Source organism: Chiloscyllium plagiosum, unplaced genomic scaffold (genome assembly GCF_037043375.1).
Source record: "Chiloscyllium plagiosum isolate Xiang-an unplaced genomic scaffold, Cpla_swu_hap1 HiC_scaffold_50, whole genome shotgun sequence".
Classification (NCBI taxonomy): domain Eukaryota; kingdom Metazoa; phylum Chordata; class Chondrichthyes; order Orectolobiformes; family Hemiscylliidae; genus Chiloscyllium; species Chiloscyllium plagiosum.
The window spans coordinates 51975557-51997517 of record NW_028270188.1 but is presented as its reverse complement, the minus strand read 5'-3'; the positions used below and the strand labels follow the sequence as shown (position 1 = coordinate 51997517).

Below are 21961 nucleotides of genomic sequence, written 5' to 3'. Positions count from 1 at the left end.
CATGACTCTATAGTGATCCTCCTTCAGTTTTTCCAGCAATTTCTGTTTTTAAACCCAGGGACCTGGGTTTGATATCCCCCCTCGAGTGTCTGTGTGGAGTTTGCACATTCTCCCCTGTGTCTCTGTGGGTTTCCTTCAGGTGCTCCAGTTTCCTCCTACAGTTCAAAGATGTGCAAGTTAGGGTAAACTGGCAAATTAAGTCCAGGGATGTGCAGGTTAGGTGGATTAGCCATGGGAAATATGGGGTTACAGGGATGGTGTACGGAATAGTTCTGAGTGGGAGGCTCTTCCGAGGGTTAGTGTGGACTTGAGCCAAATGGCTTACTTCAGCACTGTAGGGATTCTATGTTTCAGATTTCCAGCCTACACAGCACTTTGTTTTATTTAAGGAGTTTGATAGGGCAGATGTAGTGATGATGTTTCCACTTGTGTGGGAGAACTAGGGGTGGATCATAAATATAAAAGTCATTGATTAATCTAATTAGGAATTCAAGATAATTATCTTTCCCCCTGCCAGAGAGCAGGAACAATGTACAGATGACACAGACAGGTGGAGGGACAGGTAGTGTTGAGGAAGTGGGTGGCTGCAGAAGGACTTGGACAGGCTGGGAGAGTGGGCAAAGAAGCAGCAGATGGACTACAATGTGGGAAAGTGTGTGATTTTGCACTTGGGTAGGAAGAATCGAGACATTAGCCATTTTCTAAATGGGGAAATACTTTGGAAATCTACTAAAAGGGACTTGGTCCTAGTACAGGATTCTCTCAAGGTTAACATCAGTTGGCAGTCAGGAAGGCAAATGCAATGTCAGTGTTCAAGAGGGCTAGAATACAACAGCAAAGATGTATTGCTGAGACTACCTACGGTTCTGGTTAGACTGTATTTGGAATAGAGTGAACATCTCTGTTTGATCGATTTCAAAGATGTCACTTTAGCTCACTGAATTTCTGCCTTTTATCTACATGCCTTTTCTTTCTTATGTTGTTGTTGCATGTGTGGACCATGACTTGGGACTACTCCTCCTCCCCCTTAAGAATTGCAAAAACACGATGTGAGACATCACAAACCCTGGGAGCTGGGAGACAACACACCAATCATAAATGTGTCCCCTACCCACTGAATCTGCAATCTGTTTCCCTCACTATGAAGTCTCCAAAAATAATGCTCTCTTCCTCTTTTCCCCTACCCTTCTGAGCAACAGGAAAAAACTCTGTGCGAGAGATCTGTACCCCAATTTAAGGGTGGATGAGCTGGTGTTGGAGGGAGTCTGGAGGAGGTTTACAAGAATGATCCTATGGATGATGGGTTTGTTATATGAGGAGCCATTAAGTACCCCCTGTAAATACTGACAGAGTCCACCTGAAGACTTCTTTGAATACTGAGACTCTCTACCCCCCCCCCCCCACCAACTCCTGTAAATACTGACACTCTCCACCCCACCCTCCGACCCCCGTAAATACTGACACTCTTTCGAGAGAACCTCTTCTATGACTATAAGTACTGGCACAAGCAAATCCCTGTAAATACTGATAAGACTCCCCAAGACCCTTTATAGAATCAGACACACTCCCCTGAGACTCCCTGTATATACTGACATGTAGCTGGAGAACCCCTGTAAAGACAGATGCTCCCAAAGATCTGGTGTTAATCTGCATTTCTTTCTTATAAGAGGTAATCCCTGTGGAAACTATAGTTTCACACAGGGAATCCTATTTTAATATCGGAACCCCCCCTCCCCCAACACACACACACACCCCTTACAAAACAGAAAGCTGGTTGTAGTTTGTGATGGGGTTGGGCAAACATTCACTTGTAATTCACCCTAGGTACTTTGTCATGGAGCTGTGAGTTTATAGGACGCACAGGTAACCATGGAAATGGTTTGGAGTGTCTGTCAAACATGTCACAGGTTTTCATGCTGGGAGTGGGCAATGGCACTGTTAAGCACGTTTGAGGCCAGCACTGAAGAATGCCAAGGGGCCATTCATTGTGCAAGCCCACACGGCTGACAGTCTGTGGCGGGTATTGCCATTCTTCCCTGGTGCAATCAAAACCCTATGCCGTCCCAGCTGTTTTACTGTCTTTTGGACACAGCTGCCCTTTGCCTCCATGGCTATTCAACTACAGTGGGCATCTCCATGACCTTCACTAACATCCATGCCCCAAGTTACTATCCTCAATAGCACAGGGCAATACAGAGGTACCCTGGGAGTGCCAAACCCCAGCTGCTTGACTGAGGGAACAGGTTTTGCAGTTCAGCCCCAGCACACTTCTGCTTCCCTCGCTCTGACCTTCACACCTCAACCCCTCCTCTGCTCCCTCTCTCTCAGATCACGGAGGTGAGCGTTAACAGGAGGCAGGATTTGCAAGGGCTCTTGCAGCCAGTCTAGGTGTGGGATGAATTTCCCGCACAGATGCTCACTCTCCATTCCCCGCCAGGGCGGTGTACCCTCTGGGGTGCGTGCAAGCTTCTTGTTTTCATACTATCGTCAAGCATCTAATGCTGCTGTTTCCGACCATGCAGAAGTAATTGACCATGGCAGTCCCTGCATCTGTCAGCTGTGCCTTGCAATTCATCCAGACGTCGCCCTGAGAACATAATTCATACATTATTCAGACGATGGCCCCTCGTGTGGTCCAGATGATTTCCAATCAGATCACACTAATAATTCTACATAAATATCTTTGCAAAAGGATTCTAAAATGTTGTTTTAACTTATTCATCATTTCCCTCACTCTATCCCATTAAAGTACTGTTCTTTGAATTTGTGTCTTCGGCTCTCGCTCCTGTAATTTGCCTCCTAATATATTCAATCTCTCTCAAATTCACTCTCTTTTGTGCCCTGTTTGGACTTTCTTGATTTGTCTTTTCCTGTTTCCACTTTGTTCTCCCACTCTTGACAATCCCTGCCTCTCAGTTTCACGATCTTCCTCTCTGTCTCTTTAATTCTTCACATGCTACTCTCTTCCACACTCTTGTGGCTTCTATCAAAATCTTCCTCAGTTTTACTAAATCTTTGCGTTCTATTTCCTTTGTGTCCCTCCCTCTCTATTCTATTCTCCCTGCTTCTCTCTCCCACTATCCATTTCACTCTTTCTCTTTGTTTTTCTTCTTCTGTATTTCTTTCCATGTTTTTCTCCTTGTGAGGCCACATTTAGAATACAGAAATTGACCTTTCGGTCCAACTTGTCCATGTCAACCAGATTCAATTCTGACCCTGAGTTGTAACATCTCCAAACTGATTGATTTAAAACTTTTATTTTAGTTCAAAATCTAAATTATAATACTGAGCATCGGATCATGAGATTCCAGCAGAGAATCACCACCTTCATCAAATGTTCAACAGAATGTGATGAGGAAGCAGTTAGCACCATTTATTCTAAGGTAGGTCTGCAGGATTAAACAAGGACTGAACATAGAACAGTACAGCACAGTACAGGCCCTTGATTTGTGCCGACCTTTTATCTTCCTCCAAGATCAAACCAACCTACATACCTTTCATTTTACTATCATCCATGTGCCTATCCAAGAGTTGCTTAAAAGTCCTTAATACATCTGACTCTACTACCATTGCGGCAGTGCATTCCACGCATCCATCACTCTCCGAGTAAAGAACTGACCTCTGATATCTCCCCTATACTTTCCTCCAATCACTTTTAAATTGTGCCCCCTTGTGATAGACATTTCTGCCCTGAGAAAAAGAGTCTCACTATTCACTGTATCTATGCTGCTCATCATTTTGTATCAGGTCACCTCTCATCTTTCTTCGCTCCAATGAGAAAAGCCCTAGCTCTCTCAACCTTTCTACATAAGACATGCCCTCCAGTCCAGGCTGCATCCTGGTAAATCTCCTCTGTACCCTCTCTAAAGCTTCCACATCCTTCCTAAAATGAGACCACCAGAACTGAACACAATATTCCAAGTATGATCCAACCAGGACTCTATAGAGTGGCAGCATAACCTCAGAGCTCTTAAAGTCAATCCCCCGCTAACGAAGGCCAACACACCATACAACATCTTAACAACCCTATCAACTTGGTGGCAACTTTGAGGGATCTATGGACATGGATCCTAATCCCATCACCTTGATCTGCTCATTAACTACAACTGGAGGAGCTGACAGAGTTTTAGAGGGATGTAAGGGCTGGGAGGAGGTAACTGAGTTAGGGAGGGATGTAGTGTCTGGAGGAGGTTACAGAAATAGGCAGGGGGTGCAGGGGCTGGAACAGGTGACAGAGACGAGGAGGAGTTTAGGGTCTGGAGGAGGTGACAGGGATAGTGAGGGGGTGTCGGAGCCGGAGGAGATTACAGAGAAAGGGAAGGGGTGTAGATGCTGGAGAAGGTGACACAGATTGGGACGGGTGTAGATGCTGGAGGTTACAGTGATGGGGAGGGGTGTAGGGCCTGGAGGAGGTGAAAGAGACTGGAAGGGGTGCAAGGGCTGGAAGAGGTGACAGAGACCAGGAATGATCTAAGGGCTGGAGAGACCAGGAGGGGTTTAGGGCCTGATGGAGCTTGCAGAGATAGGGAGTGTGTAGGGGCTGGAGGAGGTGACAGAGATAAAGGGGTGTATGGGTCAGAGGTGACAGAGACAAGGAGGGGTGTAGGGGCTGGAGGATGTTACAGAAGAGCATTGCAGATATCGTGTGGGTGATGTCAGGGAGGAAAAAGGAATCACAAGCTATCTGTAAACAGGAATGGAGAATCTGAAAATCATTCCTGCTCCAGTAACACCTCACTGTGGGAAAGGTGCACATGGGTTGCTGAATGGTATGGGGACTAAGAGGCTAGACCAGTCCTGACCTACTGTGAACACCACACTCCCTATTGGCTTTGTAGGGAGTCCAGTGCTAATTCACCAAAATGTAGATTATAGTCTAGATTACAAAGTGAGGCGACTTAAACGTGGCAAATACTTCCTGGAATACAGGGCATTATGAATTAATTATGGTTTTTGTCTGTGGGAATTACATGAGGAATCAATGAGATTGGGTTAGAGGAACATCCAGCAGCAGGCACAAGTGGAGGGGATGCAATGTTTTAAATTCAGACACAGGGAATCCAGAGAGTTAGAAGCATTCAGGTCAGATCAAGTTGCAAAGGGAACACAGACAGGCAGAGAGCGAATACATGTCAGTCGGGATGAAGTGTAGAATGGTGCAGGAGGCTCGCTCCTTCATTCTTCTCTAGCTTACCCTCCTCCCAGACCCCTAACCGTGGAAATTCACAGTCTGTGGATTCAAGAACAAGTCCAGCACTGCCCCTGCGCTGTGATGGTTTCAAAATCAAATGTAAACTGGAGTGACAGGGCAAGTTGGGGAAGCTGGTAAAGCTGGAGGGGATAGGGGTGGGGGTGGTGAGAATGGGTCACGGACTGGCATCTGATTGACCTAAGTGTTTGCAGCCCCTACTCCAGCTCATCCCCTCCCCATTCAGCACTCCCCACTCCCATGTGCTCAACACAATATCAAAATCTGACAGCACCAGCTGCCATCCTAACTCGCTCAGCCCTTGTTCTATCCTTTGTTGTTAACCCCTTGTGTTATCGAGGGGAAGCAGGAAAAGAGGCAGCTCAGCTCCCTTCTGGGTTTTAAGCCCTGCACCTAGCACTTGGGAATTCAGCCTGGCTCACCAAGAAAGTGCCACACTGTCTGAGGGTCAGTGCTGAGGAAGTGGGTACTGTTGGAGGGCCAGCGCTGAGCAAATGGTCAATGTCAGAGGTTCAGTGCTGAGACAGTGCCGTGCTGTTGAAGGGTCAATGCTGAGGGAACACCGCACTGTCCCTGGGTCAGCACTGAGGAAGCGCTGCATCAACAGAGGGTCAACGCTGAGGGAGTGCTGCATTGTCAGGTGATCAGTGCTAATTGGGTGTTGCACTGTTGTAGGGTCAGTACTGAGGGAGTACTGCAGCGTGTTGATTGTGAAGGAGTACAGCACTATTAGTGAGTCACACTATCATCAGTAAATTCCTTCCAAGATAAGACATCACACCAGATAGGATCCTGAGGGAATGTCCCCACTGTCTAGATCTGGAGGACGCAGTTAATAAGAGGATGTGAAGTTGAAATTGAGATGAAAATTTCTCTCAGACATTCGTGACTTTGTGTTAATCACTGGTGGACGGTGGTGGAGGAGTAGTCACTGAATATCTTTAAGATCGAAATTCTTAACTACAAAGGAGTCAAGAGGTCAATGGGAGCTGTGGACGCAGGCGGATCGGTGGTTATAAGTGCCAGAACAGGCTCAAGGGCGCAGATGTCTTGACCTGTCTTGAGGGTGAGAAAGGCATTAGAGAAATGCACATTAGTCAGTCAGACTTCCCAAAAGTATGTGCAGGTTCCAGCCAGCTATTGTTGGTTGTCATTGCTGTTCTTCCCGCTGGAGCATATTCATTATCAGAGGACAGTTATGGCACAAGGTAACGACTGAGTCTGTTGTATCAGTGCTAATTCTCTGAAGGAGTAATTTACACACCTCTTTCCTGTAGCCTCACACTCTCTATCCCTTTTGGATAATGATCCAATTCCCTTTTGATTCAATGGACAGCGCATCCCAGACCACAACCATTCGCTGTGCACAATAATGTTTCTCTTCATGTCGCCTTTGCCAATTACCTTCAATCTGTCTTTTGATCCTTCCACCAGTAGGAATCCACTCTGTTCAGATCCCTGATGGCTTTTAACATCTCAACAGAATCTCTTCCTTTTTCCAAAGAGAGCGGTGTACCTTATCTGATCTATCCTCATCACTGAAGTCTCTCATTCTCGGAACTATTCTCACAAATCTTTTATGCATTTTCTCCCTCTAAAGCTGATCATGTCCTTCCTGAAGATGCAGGACTGTAGTCAAGACCGAATAAGTATTTATATAGACTTTCTTGCTGTTGTACTCTGCCTCCTGTCGCTAACACACAATCTACTTTTATCTGTCGGAGGTGAGTGGATACTACAGGCTAGGTCACCGGCTCCGCAGCTTGAGAATCACTGTTGTGGGCACAAATCCATCATCTGGTGATTATGTTGTGATACCAGTACAATTCACCTTTTAAATATATCCACCTCAACTCTGGGATCCTGTCTGGCAGTGCATTCCTTTAGTGGGGGGCTGTGTGTGTTTGTATGTGATTAGATTACTTACAGTGTAGAAACAGGCCCTTCGGCCCAACAGTCAACACCAATCCTCCGAAGAGCAACCCACCCAGACCCATTCCCCCTACATTTACCCCTTCACCTAACACTACGGGCAATTTAGCATGGCCAATTCACCTAACCTGCACATCTTTGTGACCATGGGAGGAAACCCACGCAGACAGGGGGAGAATGTACAAACTCCACACAGACAGTTGCCTGAGGCGGGAATTGAACCCCAGTCTCTGGCGCTGTGAGGCAGCAGTGCTATACTCACAACCTCGGCATTGGTGTGTGTGTCTTTCAGCTTTAAGTGTGGCAACCAGTTTCAGTCTGCTCTTCAGGGATCCCAATCTGCTTCAAGGTGATCCAACTGGCTTTGCGGTGATCCCAGTCTGTTTTTCACTGATCCCAGACTGCTTTGTGGTGATTCTAGCCTTCTTTGCTGTCGGCCTGGTACATTCTGCAGTGATCCCAATCTGGTGATCCTGAACTGTGTTTCGGTGATTCTGTTCTAGTTCACCTCACAGTCCTGATGAAAGGCTGAAACCCGAAACGTCAACTCTTCTACTTGGATGCTCCCTGATCTACTGTGCTTTTCCAGTGTCACACTTTTCCACTCTGACTCTCCAGCATCTGCAGTCCTCACTTTCTCCTCCTTGATTACAGTCTGTCTCATGATGTTACTAGTAAACTCGGCAGCGATTCCAGATTTGTGGGGAATCCACTCTACTTCTTGGTTATCAAGTCCTGAATTGTGATGATTCTGGCCTACTTCATAGTTATCCTTGTCTGTTTCATGGGGATCCAGGCCTGTTTCAGTCTGCTTCATAAGAAAGAGCAACGGGAGTAGACAATCTGGTTCTTGAGCTTGCTCCACCATTTAATAAGATCATGGCTGATCTTTTCATGGAATCAGCTCCACTTAGCTGTCTGAACAACATAATCCTTAATCCCTTTACTGTTCAAAAGCCTATCTTTGCCTTAAAAAAAATTCAACGAGGAAACCTCAACTGCTTCACTGGGCAGGGAATTACATAGATTCACAACCCTTTAGAAGAAGCTCCTCCTCAACTCAGACCTAAACCTGTTGCCACTTATTTTGAGGCGATGTCCCCTCGTACTACTTTCATCCACCAGTGGAATCAGCCTCCCTGCTACTAGCTGATCGATTCCCTTCATAATTTTAAAACTTTCTGTAAGGTATCACCTCATTCTTCTAAATTTCAATGAGCATAGTCCCAGTCTTCACAATCTCTCCTTATAAGCCAATTATTTCAACTCTGGAATCAACCTAATGAACCTCCTCTGCACCCTGTCCAGTGCTAGTACATCCTTTCTCAAGTAAGGAGACCCAAATTCCAGGGGCAGCCTCACCATCACCCCATACAGCTGCAGCATAACCTCCCTGTTTTAAAACTCCATCCCTCTAGCAATGAAGGACGATATCCCATTTAGCGTCTTCATAACATGCTGCACTTGCAAAATCAACTTTTTGTGATTCAGGCACACGGACACACAGATCCCTCTGCACAGCGGCAGTTTTCACCACTTAAATAGAGACATCGAGACATATAGCACGGAAACGGGCCCTTCGGTCCAACCCGTCCATGCCGACCAGATATCCCAACCCAAACTAGTCCCACCTGCCAGCACCCAGCCCATATCCCTCCAAACTCTTCCTATTCATATACCCATCCAAATGCCTCTTAAATGTTGCAATTGTACCAGCCTCAACCACATCCTCTGGCAGCTCATTCCATGCACGTACCACCCTCTGCGTGAAAATGTTGCCCCTTAGGTTTCTTTTATATCTTTCCCCTCTCACCCCAAACCTATGCCCTCTAATTCTGGACTCCCCGACCCCTGGGAAAAGACTTTGTCTATTTATCCTATCCATGCCCCTCATAATTTTGTAAACCTCTATAAGGTCTCCCCTCAGCCTCCGATGCTCCAGGGAAAACAGCCCCAGTCTGTTCAGCCTCTCCCTGTAGCTCAGATCCTCCAACTCTGGCAACATCCTTGTAAATCTTTTCAGAACCCTTTCAAGTTTCACAACATCTTTCCGATTGTTATTCCTACCACAATGCTGCCACACCTGCTGAGATTCTCGAGTAATTTGTTTTAGTTTTAGATTTCTAGCTCAAGTTTGGCCACCTTACAAGTCTATCCTCTGGTGGTCACGTTGTGATACCTTAATTCCTTGTTTTATTTTACCTGATCCCAGCCTACTTGACCCTGGTGCCTTTCCTTATGTACCATGCTACCAACATCTACATCCAGAGGGTCATTAGTTGCCATTTCTGTTACCTCCAGTGGAATGCCACCAAAAGACATATATTCCCTTCCCTTGTCCAGCTTCCGCAGGGACCATTCCCTGCAGACACACTGGTCCACTCTTCCTTCACTCCCAATGCCTCCCCACAGCCTCGTGGCATCTTCCCCTGTAACCACACAAGGTGTAGCACCTTCTGTTTACTTCCTCCCTCCTCAGAATCCAAGAGCCCAAACATACCTTTCAGGTAAAGCATTGATTTACGTGCACGTCAATCAATGTAGTATACTGCACTAGCTGCTCACAATGTGGTCTCATCTACATTGGCAAAACAAAGTGTAGACTGGGTGACTGCTTCGCAGAACACCTACATTCTGTCTGTAAAAATGATTCCGAGCTTCCAGTTGCCTGCCACCATGTTTCTTTGGATAACATCCCTGTCTTAGGTTTGCTACAGTGCTCCAGTGAAGTTCAGTGTGAGCTGGAAGAATGACACCTCATTTTCTGCTTGGAAACTCTACAACCTTCTGGACTCAACATCTAGTTCAACAATTTTAGGGCTTCAGCACCTTCTCCCATGCTTTCCCCCACATCCACAAACCAGACCTTATTATCACATAGTCTTCTATTACACACAACTCATTGTTAGCCACTAATAGTCTCCATTAGTAGCTACTAATTCCCCTTTGCTGGCTGTTATCCACTGTTTTTCTTTGGGCTCTATCATTTACTACTTACCCATTTCCCCTCACCCTAATTTCTGCATAAAAACTGACCTTTACCTAGCTACCATCACTTCTGAAGAAGGGTCACAGGAGTTGAAACATTAACTCTGATTTCTCTGCACAGATGTTTCCAGACCTGTTAAGTGTCTCCAGCGATTTCTTTCTTTTACGCTTCACCTTGATCCTAATCTTTTTCACTGTGATCCCAGTTTGCTTCACTGTGATCCTGCACTTCTTCACTGTAATCTCAGTCTGGTTCCCTGTGAACCTGGTCTGTTTCACCTTGAACCTGTTTTTTCCACCATGATCCCAATCTGCATCACCATCAGCCCGGTCATCTTCACCACGATGCCAGTCTTTCTCACTGTGATCCCAGTCTGCCTCGTAACGATGCGCCTTTTTTACTGTGATCCTGGTCTTCTTTACAGTGATCTCGGTCTGTTTCACCGGGATTCCAATCTTCTTCACCATGATTCTGATCTGCCTCAGTGTGATCCTGGTCTTCTTCACTGTGATTCTGGTCTGCTTCACTGTGATCCCGATCTGCCTCAATGTGATCCTGGTCTGCTTCATTCTGATCCTGGTCTTCTTCACTGTGATCCAAATGTGCATCAATGTGATGGCTTCACCATGATCCTAATTTGCTTCAATGTGATCCCGATCTGCTTCAATGTGATCCCAGTGGGCTTCACCATGACCCCGGTCTCCTTCACATTGGTCCTGGTCTGATTCACAGTGATCCCATTGTGCATTAACGTGATTCTGGTCTGCTTCACTGTGATCCTGGTCTGCTTCACCGTGATCCCAACCTAGATTCAATGAGATCCCGATCTGCTTCAGCGTGAACCCAATCTGCTTCAGCTTGAACCCGATCTGCTTCACCGTGAACCCGATCTGCTTCAGCGTGAACCCGATCTGCTTCAGCGTGCTCCCAATCTGCTTCAATCTGGTCCCGGTCTGTTTCAGTGTGGTCCCGGTCTGTTTCAGTGTGGTCCTAATCAACTTCAATGTGGTCCCGATCTACTTCACCATGATCCCAATCTGCTTTAATGTGGTCCTGATCTGCTTCAATGTGATCCCAGTCTGCTTCACTGTGATCCAGATCTGATTCACAGTGATCCCAATGTGCATCAATGTGATCCCAGTCCGCTTCACTGTGATCCAGGTCTCCTTCATAGAGATCCTGGTCTGATTCACAGTGATCCTAATGTGCATCAACATGATCCTGGTGTGCTTCACTGTGATCCTGATATGCTTCAATGTGATCCTGGTCTGCTTCAATGTGATCCTGGTCTGCTTCACTGTGATCCCAGTCTCCTTCACTGTGATCCTAGTCTGCCTCACTGTGATCCTGACCAGTTCTAAAGAGATCCTGGTCTGCTTCACCGTGAACCCGATCTGCTTCAGAGTGGTCCTGGTCTACTTCAGTGTGGTCCCGGTCTGTTTAATTGTGAACCCGATCTGCTTCACTATGATCCCAATCTGCTTCCCCCTGAACCCGATCTGCTTCACCGTGAACCCTATCTGCTTCACCGTGAACCCTATCTGCTTCACCGTGAACCCGGTCTGCTTCACCATGAACCCGATCTGCTTCACCATGAACCCGATCTGCTTCACCGTAAACCTGATCTGCTTCACCGTGATCCCGATCTGCTTCACCGTGAACCCGATCTGCTTCACCATGAACCCGATCTGCTTCCCCCTGAACCCGATCTGCTTCACCATGATGCCAATCTGCTTCACCGTGAACCCGATCTGCTTCACCGTGAACCCGATCTGCTTCACCGTGATCCCGATCTGCTTCACCATGAACCCGATCTGCTTCACCATGAACCTGATCTGCTTCACCGTGATCCCGATCTGCTTCACCGTGAACCCGATCTGCTTCACCATGAACCCGATCTGCTTCACTATGAACCCGATCTGCTTCCCCCTGAACCCGATCTGCTTCACCATGATGCCAATCTGCTTCACCGTGAACCCGATCTGCTTCACCGTGAACCCGATCTGCTTCACCGTGATCCCGATCTGCTTCACCGTGATCCCGATCTGCTTCACCGTGAACCCGATCTGCTTCCCCCTGAACCCGATCTGTTTCACCGTGATGCCAATCTGCTTCACTATGAACCCTATCTGCTTCACCGTGATCCTGATCTGCTTCCCCCTGAACCCGATCTGCTTCACCGTGAACCCGATCTGCTTCACCATGATGCCAATCTGCTTCACCGTGATGCCAATCTGCTTCACCGTGATCCCGATCTGCTTCACCGTGAACCCGATCTGCTTCACCGTGAACCCGATCTGCTTCACCGTGAACCCGATCTGCTTCACCGTGAACCCGATCTGCTTCTGTGATCCCGATCTGCTTTACTGTGATCTTGATCTGCTTGTATGTGATCCTGATCTGTTTCACCATGATCCCGATCTGTTTCTATGTGATCCTGGTCTGCTTAACTGTGATCTTGATCTGCTTGTATGTGATCCTGGTCTGCTTCACCGTGATCCCGATCTGTTTCTATGTGATCTTGGTCTGCTTTACTGTGATCCCGATCTGCTTCTATATGATCCCCGTCTCTTTCACTGTGATCCTGGTCTGCTTCACTGTGATCCCAATCGGCTTCACAATGATCCTGGTCTGCTTCACAGTGATTCTGATCTGCATCAATGTGAGCCTGGTGAGCTGCACCGTGATCCCAATTTGCTTCAGTGTAATCCCGGTCTGCTTCACCGTGATCCCAATTTGCTTCAACATGGTCCCAGTTTGCTTCGCTGTGATCCCGGTCTGCTTTACTGTGATCTTGATCTGCTTGTATGTGATCCTGGTCTGCTTCACCGTGATCCCGATCTGCTTCTGTGATCCTGGTCTGCTTCACCGTGATCCCGATCCGTGATCCTGGTCTGCTTCACCGTGATCCCGATCTGCTTCTATGTGATCCTGGTCTGTATCAATGTGATCCCGATCTGCTTCTATGAGGTCCTGGTCTGCTTCAATGTGATCCCGAGCTGCTTCACCGTGATCCGGTCTCCTTCACCGTGATCCCGATCTGCTTCACCGTGATCCCGATCTGCTTCACCGTGATCCCGGTCTCCTTCACCGTGATCCCGGTCTGCTTCACCATAATCCAGACCTCCTTCACCGTGATCCCGGTCTGCTTCACCATAATCCAGACCTCCTTCACCATAATCCAGACCTCCTTCACCGTGATCCCGATCTGCTTCACCGTGATCGCGGTCTGGTTCACCGTGTTGCTGGTCTTCTTCACTGTGACCTGGAGCTTCCTCAATGTAATCCTGGTCCGCTGACACACCCCTGTCTGGGTAGGAGAGAACGGATAACACCGACGGACGCCGTTGTGAAAACCTGGACAACGATCTGCTTCAGTGTGATCCCGGTCTGCTTCACCATGATCCAGACCTCCTTCACCGTGATCCCGGTCTGCTTCACCATAATCCAGACCTCCTTCACCGTGATCCCGGTCTGCTTCACCATAACCCAGACCTCCTTCACCGTGATCCCGATCTCCTTCACCATAATCCAGACCTCCTTCACCGTGATCCCGATCTCCTTCACCATAATCCAGACCTCCTTCACCGTGATCCCGGTCTGGTTCACCATAATCCAGACCTCCTTCACCGTGATCCCGGTCTGGTTCACCATAATCCAGACCTCCTTCACCGTGATCCCGGTCTGCTTCACCATAATCCAGACCTCCTTCACCGTGATCCCGGTCTGCTTCACCATAATCCAGACCTCCTTCACCATAATCCAGACCTCCTTCACCGTGATCCCGATCTGCTTCACCGTGATCCCGGTCTGGTTCACCGTATTGCTGGTCTTCTTCACTGTGACCTGGAGCTTCCTCAATGTGATCCTGGTCTGCTGACACACCCCTGTCTGGGTAGGGGAGAACGGATAACACCGACGGACGCCGCTGTGAAAACCTGGACAACGAAGTTCAGACATCGGGTGCAGCCCGAGTCTGAGCCCTCCCGCCAGCACCGCCCTCCCTCCCTCCCTCCCTCCCAACCGCCACAGGGGAAAGGGCGGGAAAGTCGGTTGGCTCCTCGGATGACGCCACCAGGCACGTGCGAGCACTGAACACGCACAGCGCGCGAAAGTACCGGCACCAGCGTGGGCGCAGCAGGGACAACCATTGGCCTGGGGAGGCAAAGGCTGCTGCGCAGGCGCACCCGTGAGACCACGCGCCGGCAGCCGCGCAGGCGCATCAGGGCGGAGCGTGCCGGCGCCCGCGCAGGCGTAGTTGTGGGCCCGCACGGCGGAGCCGCGGCAGCTGGGGTCCCGCTCGCCGGTGGAGTCTTCACTCGTGGCCTTCCTCCCACCCCCCAACCCCCAACCCAAATCTCCGCAACAGAAACATCCGGAAGGGGTTTATGGTTCCCTCCGTGTCCCCTTCTCTCGGCGCAGACCTTCCGGACGTCGGTGGGTCGGACGCGATGGTGTCGCGAGTCTAGCCCCAGGCTCCGGAGTTTGCGACTCAGCCTCGGCAGCAAGATGGCGGCGGAGGGCAGCAGCGGAACAGCAGGTAGGGGAGAGCCCCGCGGGGAGCGGAGGGGGGGGAGGCAGGCCGGCCGGGTTCAGGGGAAATAAGAGGGAGGGAGAGGAGAAGTATGAGGAGAGGAGGGGTAGAGTAGAAGGAAGGGAAGGGGCTTGCAGTGGGGGGGGGGGGGGGGGGGTGGAGAGAGGATATGGGAGGGCTTGAGGTGGGGGGGATATGGGAGGGCTTGAGGTGGGGGGGATATGGGAGGGCTTGAGGTGGGGGGGATATGGGAGGGCTTGAGGTGGGGGGGATATGGGAGGGCTTGAGGTGGGGGGGAAGGGATATGGGAGGGCTTGAGGTGGGGGGGGAAGGGATATGGGAGGGCTTGAGGTGGGGGGGAAGGGATATGGGAGGGCTTGAGGTGGGGGGGGAAGGGATATGGGAGGGCTTGAGGTGGGGGGGAAGGGATATGGGAGGGCTTGAGGTGGGGGGGGATATGGGAGGGCTTGAGGTGGGGGGGGATATGGGAGGGCTTGAGGTGGGGGGGATATGGGAGGGCTTGAGGTGGGGGGGGAGGGATATGGGAGGGCTTGAGGTGGGGGGGGAGGGATATGGGAGGGCTTGAGGTGGGGGGGGGAAGGGATATGGGAGGGCTTGAGGTGGGGGGGAAGGGATATGGGAGGGCTTGAGGTGGGGGGGGAAGGGATATGGGAGGGCTTGAGGTGGGGGGGAAGGGATATGGGAGGGCTTGAGGTGGGGGGGGAAGGGATTTTGGGGGGGGAAGGGATTTTGGGGGGGCTTGCGGTGGAAGGGGGTAGGGATTTTGGGGGGGCTTGCGGTGGAGGGGGGTAGGGATTTTGGGGGGGCTTGCGGTGGAGGGGGAAGGGATTTTGGGGGGGCTTGCGGTGGATGGGGGTAGGGATTTTGGGGGGGCTTGCGGTGGATGGGGGTAGGGATTTTGGGGGGGCTTGCGGTGGAGGGGGAAGGGATTATGGGGGGGCTTGCGGTGGAGGGGGAAGGGATTTTGGGGGGGCTTGCGGTGGAGGGGGAAGGGATTTGGGGGGGGCTTGCGGTGGAGGGGGAAGGGATTTGGGGGGGCTTGCGGTGGAGGGTGAATGGATTTGGGGGTGGCTTGCGGTGGAGGGGGAAGGGATTTTGGGGGGGCTTGCGGTGGAGGGGGAAGGGATTTTGGGGGGGGCTTGCGGTGGAGGGGGAAGGGATTTGGGGGGCTTGCGGTGGGGGGGGAATGGATGGGGGGCTTGCAGTGGGGGGGGAAGGGATGGGGGGCTTGCAGTGTTGCAGTGGGGGGTAGGGATGGGGGCTGCGGTGGGGGGGCTTGAGATGGGGAAGGGTTTTGTGGGGGGCTTGAAGTAGGGGGAAGGGATTTTGGGGGGGGCTTGAGGTGGGGCGATGGGATTTGGGGGGGCTTGAGGTGGGGCGATGGGATTTGGGGGGGCTTCAGGTGGGGCGATGGGATTTGGCGGGGCTTCAGGTGGGGCGATGGGATTTGGGGGGGCTTCAGGGGGGCGATGGGATTTGGGGGGGGGCTTGAGGTGGAGCGATGGGATTTGGGGGGGGGGCTTGAGGTGGAGCGATGGGATTTGGGGGGGGCTTGAGGTGGGGCGATGGGATTTGGGGGGGCTTGAGGTGGGGCGATGGGATTTGGGGGGGGGGGGGGCTTGAGGTGGGGCGATGGGATTTGGGGGGGGGCTTGAGGTGGGGCGATGGGATATGGGGGGGGGCTTGAGATGGGGCGATGGGATATGGGGGGCTTAAGGTGGGGGGGAGGGACATGGGGGGCTAGAGGTGGGGGGGGAGGGATTTTGGGGGGGCTTGAGGTGGGAGGGAAAGGGATGTGGGGGGGGCTTGAGGTCGGGGGGAAGGGATGTGGGGGGGGCTGGAGGTCGGGGGGAAGGGATTTAGGGGGACTTGTGGGAGGGAGACGATTTGGGGGCTTGCAGTGGGGGGGGAGGCATGCAGGGCTTGAGGTGGGGGAAGGAATGTGGGGCTTGCGGTGGGAGGGAAGGGATTTGGGGGGCGTGGGGGGATAGAGGGGGGCTTGTGGGGAAGGGATGGGAGGGCTGGAGTGGGAGGATTGAGAGAAGTAGAAATATCAGGATATGGAGAAGATTTTGGGCACAGGCATAAAGATGAGGATAGGGATGGAGGGTCAGATAGGGAGGATAGATTGTCGGAGCAGAGGTGCAAAGATGAGGATAGGGATGATGGATTGTGGGAACAGATATGAAGATGAGGACAGGGAAGGAGGGGATGATAGTGAGGGAGGATATTGGGAGCAGAAATGTAGAGATGATGACAGCGATGGCGATGAGGACAGGGAAGGGGGGGGAGGATTGTTGGAGCCGAGCTATGAGGATGGATGGCAGCAAAGATAGGGAGGGGGCTGGAGAGGAGGGTATGGACAGGATTGTGGGAGCAGAGGTATAAAGATGGGGACGGATGGGGGAAAGGGATAAGGAGGGAGGATTGTGGGAGCGGTAGAATACAGATGGGGTTATGGAAGGAGGGGCGGATTGTGAGGAAAAAGGGAATGGAAATGAGGGTAGGGAGGGATGATCGTGGCGTAAAGGGAGATAGAAAAGTGGATAGGGAGGGAGGTGAAATGGAGAGGTGGTTAGGAAGGGATGATTGGGTGAGAGAGGAACAGGAGGATAGGGAACAGGGAATGAGAGGAGGTAAGGTGAGGAGAAGGAGTGGTGTGAAGATGGAGGGGAATTATTGATGATGTGTAGAGGAAAAGGTACGTGGTGTTAGGAGGCGCTTAAGCGATGAGCCGCAAATAGTAAAATAGGGAGGGGCAACGGTGAGTTGGGATGGAAGAAAGAGATTGGGAGAGAAAAATGTTAGGTAGTGGAGGTTTCTGGAAAGACAGTTGGCTTGTTACACTTGTAACAAAAAAATCCCCATTTAATATATTAAAGTAACATCTGGTTCCCTCTCTGAATTTCTCACTCTGTCATAGTCTTGGTCTCTCCTCCCTCTCCCTCTCCCTCTCTCCCTGTCCCAGATGGTGTTATTATTGACTGTAAGCTAATGACATAAAAATAAAGTCGCCTCTAAATAACAGCAAAACCTAAAATTAGGTTAATGCGATCTCTATCACTGGATGTAATACATATATGGAAATGGTCAAGTATGTTTTTAACTGCATGTCTGTTGATAAGAACAAAGAAAATTTCAGCACAGGGACGGGGCCTTTGGCCCTCCAAGCCTGTGCTGATCCATCCTCTATCTCAACTTGCCGCCTATTTTCTAACGGTCTGTATCCCTCTGCTCCCTGCCCATTCATGTATCTGTCGAGATACATCTTAACTGACGCTATCATGCCTGCCTCTACTACCTCCACTGGCAACGTGTTCCAGGCACCCACCACCCTCTGGATGAAGAACTTTCCACACATATCTCCCCTAAACTTTTCCCTCCCCCTTTGAGCTCATAACCCCTAATAATTGATGTATCTCTTTCAATTACCTGTAATATTTCTAAAGTGTATGAGATGTAAGAAGGTGTGAAAGCTGTTGTGCTAAATACAAACATCAATTTCCCTGGACGTTTTTGGGACATGTTTAAGAAAAATAGACAGCCTTTGAGATTTTGGGAATTGGACTGGAAACTCATTTTGGACATAAGCACAGTTCCATCCCTGTCTAGATTTCATGGCTTACATTGATGTGGTTTGTTTGTTTTTGGCTAATAGAAGTTTAGAATCAGACACCAATGGTGCTGTGTTGCTGGCCTTCAGATGCCATCATCCAGAGAGGCAGAGTTACTCCATCATTGGGTGACTGTGTCAACTGCAGGCTGCCATGGAATAACCAATGACTGTAGGTGTACACTGTTGTAGATTTGCTTGAGGAGGAATCTGTTCAAGGATGTTTCGCTGGGCTGATTTGATGAGGGGGTTGTCTTATGTGGAAAAATTGAGCAGATTGACATTTACTCAATGAATTTGAGAAGAGCAAGAATTGGTCTTTTGTAATGCTGGATTGTTTGTTGGGGGGGGGGGGAGGGTGGTTGGTGAGGATATGACCCCTTTGTGGGGTGTTCTAAAACAAGGTGTCTCAAAGGGTCAGGATGCCACCTCATTCTTAATGCTTGTGCTTCCTTACAACACAGGGAAAGTGGCGTGGAGGTTGACCTATGTGATGGCAAGCTTTTTTATTGCCAAATGCTTTCAGTTTCCATGTTGAGCCGAGTAATATAGGCCTGCCACTGAATGGTGGGTAGTAAATGCACCGTTAATTCTAGAATAGGACAACTTACATTTCTGTAGCACTTTTACTGTCCCACAATTCTTCACGCTCAAGTATTAGGTTCAGCGCAGGGTGAGGAGGAAAGTTAAGTATTGTGTGGTTCTGTTCGCAGGTCTTATTTTTATTATTCCTGTAGAAATTGTCCATTAGGTTACCAGGCAGTGTGATGTTAGGTTCCATGCTATCTGGAGAACTGAAAGGCCTCATCTTGCCACATATATGCAAGTGTCACACTGTCTAGATAGGCTTATCTTCGACAATCTTCTGGCAAACGTCTCCACAATTCAAGACTTCAAAATAACCAGTTTGTCATCGTCAGCAATCTTGGTTTACAATCTTGGGTGGCAACCACCTAGAACAAAGGATTGATGTGTACGGTGCACTCATCCCTCGGCTGGCCTGGACTGGACTCCGTAGTTGTCGCATTGTCAGTTGATGCCTGTCTTTGTCTTCTAATCAACCTCTATCTTGCGTAGTGCCTTCAGCATCCTAAGGTGCTTCATAGGAATGTTGTCAAGCAACCTGAGATATTGGGGAAAGGCTCAACCAAAGAGGTTGGTTTTAAATGGCATGTCAACAGGAGTGGGAGAGGTTTGGAGAGCTAATTCCAAAACTTGGAAAAGTGGTGTTCCCAAACTATTTTCCTGGTGATTACTGTTTTTGGGGGAGAAAAAGTGTGCAGAGTATTTGAGAAGGCTCCTTTCCCTGTCCCATCTGCCGTGACCGTCATGGAAGTATCAGCTGTGGAAAGTTACTCCCTTTGCTGTGGAATTGCAACCTGTCCAGACATGACCCAGTATACTGTGTGTATATCTGTCTGCGGGGCATTGACCTGGCTGTCTCCTGGCACACTGATGTGACAGCAGCGAATGAGAACGTTTGAAAGTGTGTCTCATTTGGCTGGCCTCATTTCGATGTCTGCGAGGCAAGCTGATGTAACTGGGTCAACACCAGTGCTCTGCAGCTTCTCATCCTGGATGAAGGTAAATCTACTAGGTTTTGTCACCACATGAGCCAGGGAGGCCAATTAACCACCATTCCTGCACTGCCTGTCCAGTCAATGTGGAATGCAATTTTTGAGGAGTTTCATTATGACCTACCCTGCCTTGCTATTAAAATGACTCTGTGGCCATGTTATACTGCATGTACAGATTGTGGTATAGTCGCACTCCCTACCTTGATCGGGCTGGACTCCCCACTCTGAAGAGGTGAATGCGGAATCCTGACTGACATTCCCCCAGTGCCAGTACGGATCAGACCCTATGCTGTCTGGGAGAATGAGATTTGACATGAGACTCCCAAGTGGTGGGCAGGGATTGGAGGAGTTGAACAGCCTCAAGTACTAGACTGCCTACTGACCCGTCCTGCATGTGAATGCCTGGGCAAGGTCTTAATGGGTTGGCAAGAGAGTTGGTACCCAGGAACTGGTGCTGTGGGCCAATCTGCTTCAGAATAATTGGAACAAACTGGCTTGGGATGGAGATGGTGTAAAGAAATGGCTCTCTGCAGACGGGTGTGACATTGCACAGTGCAGACACAGGAACTGAGCAGAGTTTGCCCACGTATTTATTATAATGGAGCCAAGATATTGAAGTTTAATTGCAATCTCTGGGAGGAACCAGCGACCAAAATGGGTTGAGGTGTAATTTTGTACAAGGTGCTTATTGTTGGGAGGGGTTATTTGCTGACTTGTCTACTCAGGAACTTGAATGTTTTTCAGGGGCTGCAACTAGGATGTATTGACGGGAAAGTTTAGATTAGGAGGGTGAACCTGGGTTGTGCCTGCAGTATCAGTACGGGGTTCTTAATTTTTGAATATCGAAACTTTTCAGCCCATGAACTGCAAAGTACAGTTGAGAATCAACCAAGGCAAGCAGCAGAACCTTTCAGATGCAGGAGATTTGAGAACATTATTCAGAGTTGTGAGGCTGTGCATGTCATCGCTGGATTAGCGGTTGATGATATGGCAGTGGTGTCGGATTGTTTATGACCCCTGGATGTCCCAAAGCATCAAGTTGTGCTCAGCAAGGTCCCACAAATGACACTTTGGTAGAGGCCTGATGATTTATGATGTTTGAGGGTTAGCCGCTGGCTTTCAACACTGGGAGAACTCCCTCAGCTTTTTGAAATAGAGGCCATGGGTTCTTCTGCGTCAACCTGAGGCAGACCTGGCCTCTGTTTAACATCTCATTTGAAAGAACAGAACCTCCCAACAGTGTGGCACTACCTCAGCCCTGGCCCTCTGACAGTGGGTTAGTGGCTGAAGTATCTAGGAAGGGGTGAAGCATGTGTGAATGGTAAACTGGGTCGAATAATTGGTTTTCATGTTTTAACTCTTACACCCGTTCATTGGTCATCAAAACAGTAAGTCATTGCACGCGGATATGATGGATTATATTGATGTTGTGGAGAGGTTGGTGATTTGAAAACTGACTAATACGCTCACTTTATGTAAGATGGATCAAAATCACTTGTGCTGCTTCACTGCTGAGTGCTGTAATGGAATTCAATAGCAGGAGTAGGCTTCAGAATTCCTTTCAGAACATCTCAAAAATTGAAGCCAAACATGGATCTTGAGTGGGAAGATGTCCATCCGACTGCCTTGATTATTCTGGTGCAGGTAAAAATCTCTAAAACGTAGCGGACCAAGGACCCACCTACCTCCTTGAGGCAGGTTTCACAGCTGATGTCAGAAGAGTTTGAAGGTCATTTACCCCAATAATTGGGTCAAAATACATCCCTCAACCCAACTTCCCCAGGTCAGTTTTTTAAAAAAGCAGATGAACTGGTCCTTGCCATCGTATAGGTTATTGGGAACTTTGTGTTGCAGTCCACCCATGTGACTTCTCATCAGAAAAAAAGTACCTTATTTGGTTTAAGGCACTTAATTTGTCGTGACCATGCAAGACACTATAGAAATATGAGCCTTTCCACCAGCAGAAACAAAAACAGAAATTGCTGGAATAGCTCAGTTCAGAGGAGAGATATCAGTTAATGCTTTGGGTCGCGTGACCCTTTCTTAGAACTTCCTGCTCGCGGTTTGCCTTCTGGCTGAAACATGG

General features: G+C 49.5%; 1 protein-coding gene across 3 annotated transcripts in view; it reads left to right on the top strand.

Moving 5' to 3' along the window:
- The first annotated feature begins 14442 nt into the window (after window positions 1-14442).
- LOC122544746 (phosphatidylinositol 4-phosphate 5-kinase type-1 alpha-like) overlaps window positions 14443-21961 on the top strand; it is a 53557-nt gene continuing 46038 nt past the window's right edge. For all 3 annotated transcript variants that reach the window (XM_087985083.1, XM_087985084.1, XM_087985082.1), the window contains exon 1: window positions 14443-14670. In XM_087985083.1, the coding sequence (XP_087841209.1) occupies window positions 14640-14670 (31 nt within the window). In that variant the 5' untranslated portion in view covers window positions 14443-14639. The remainder of the gene's footprint in view (window positions 14671-21961) is intronic.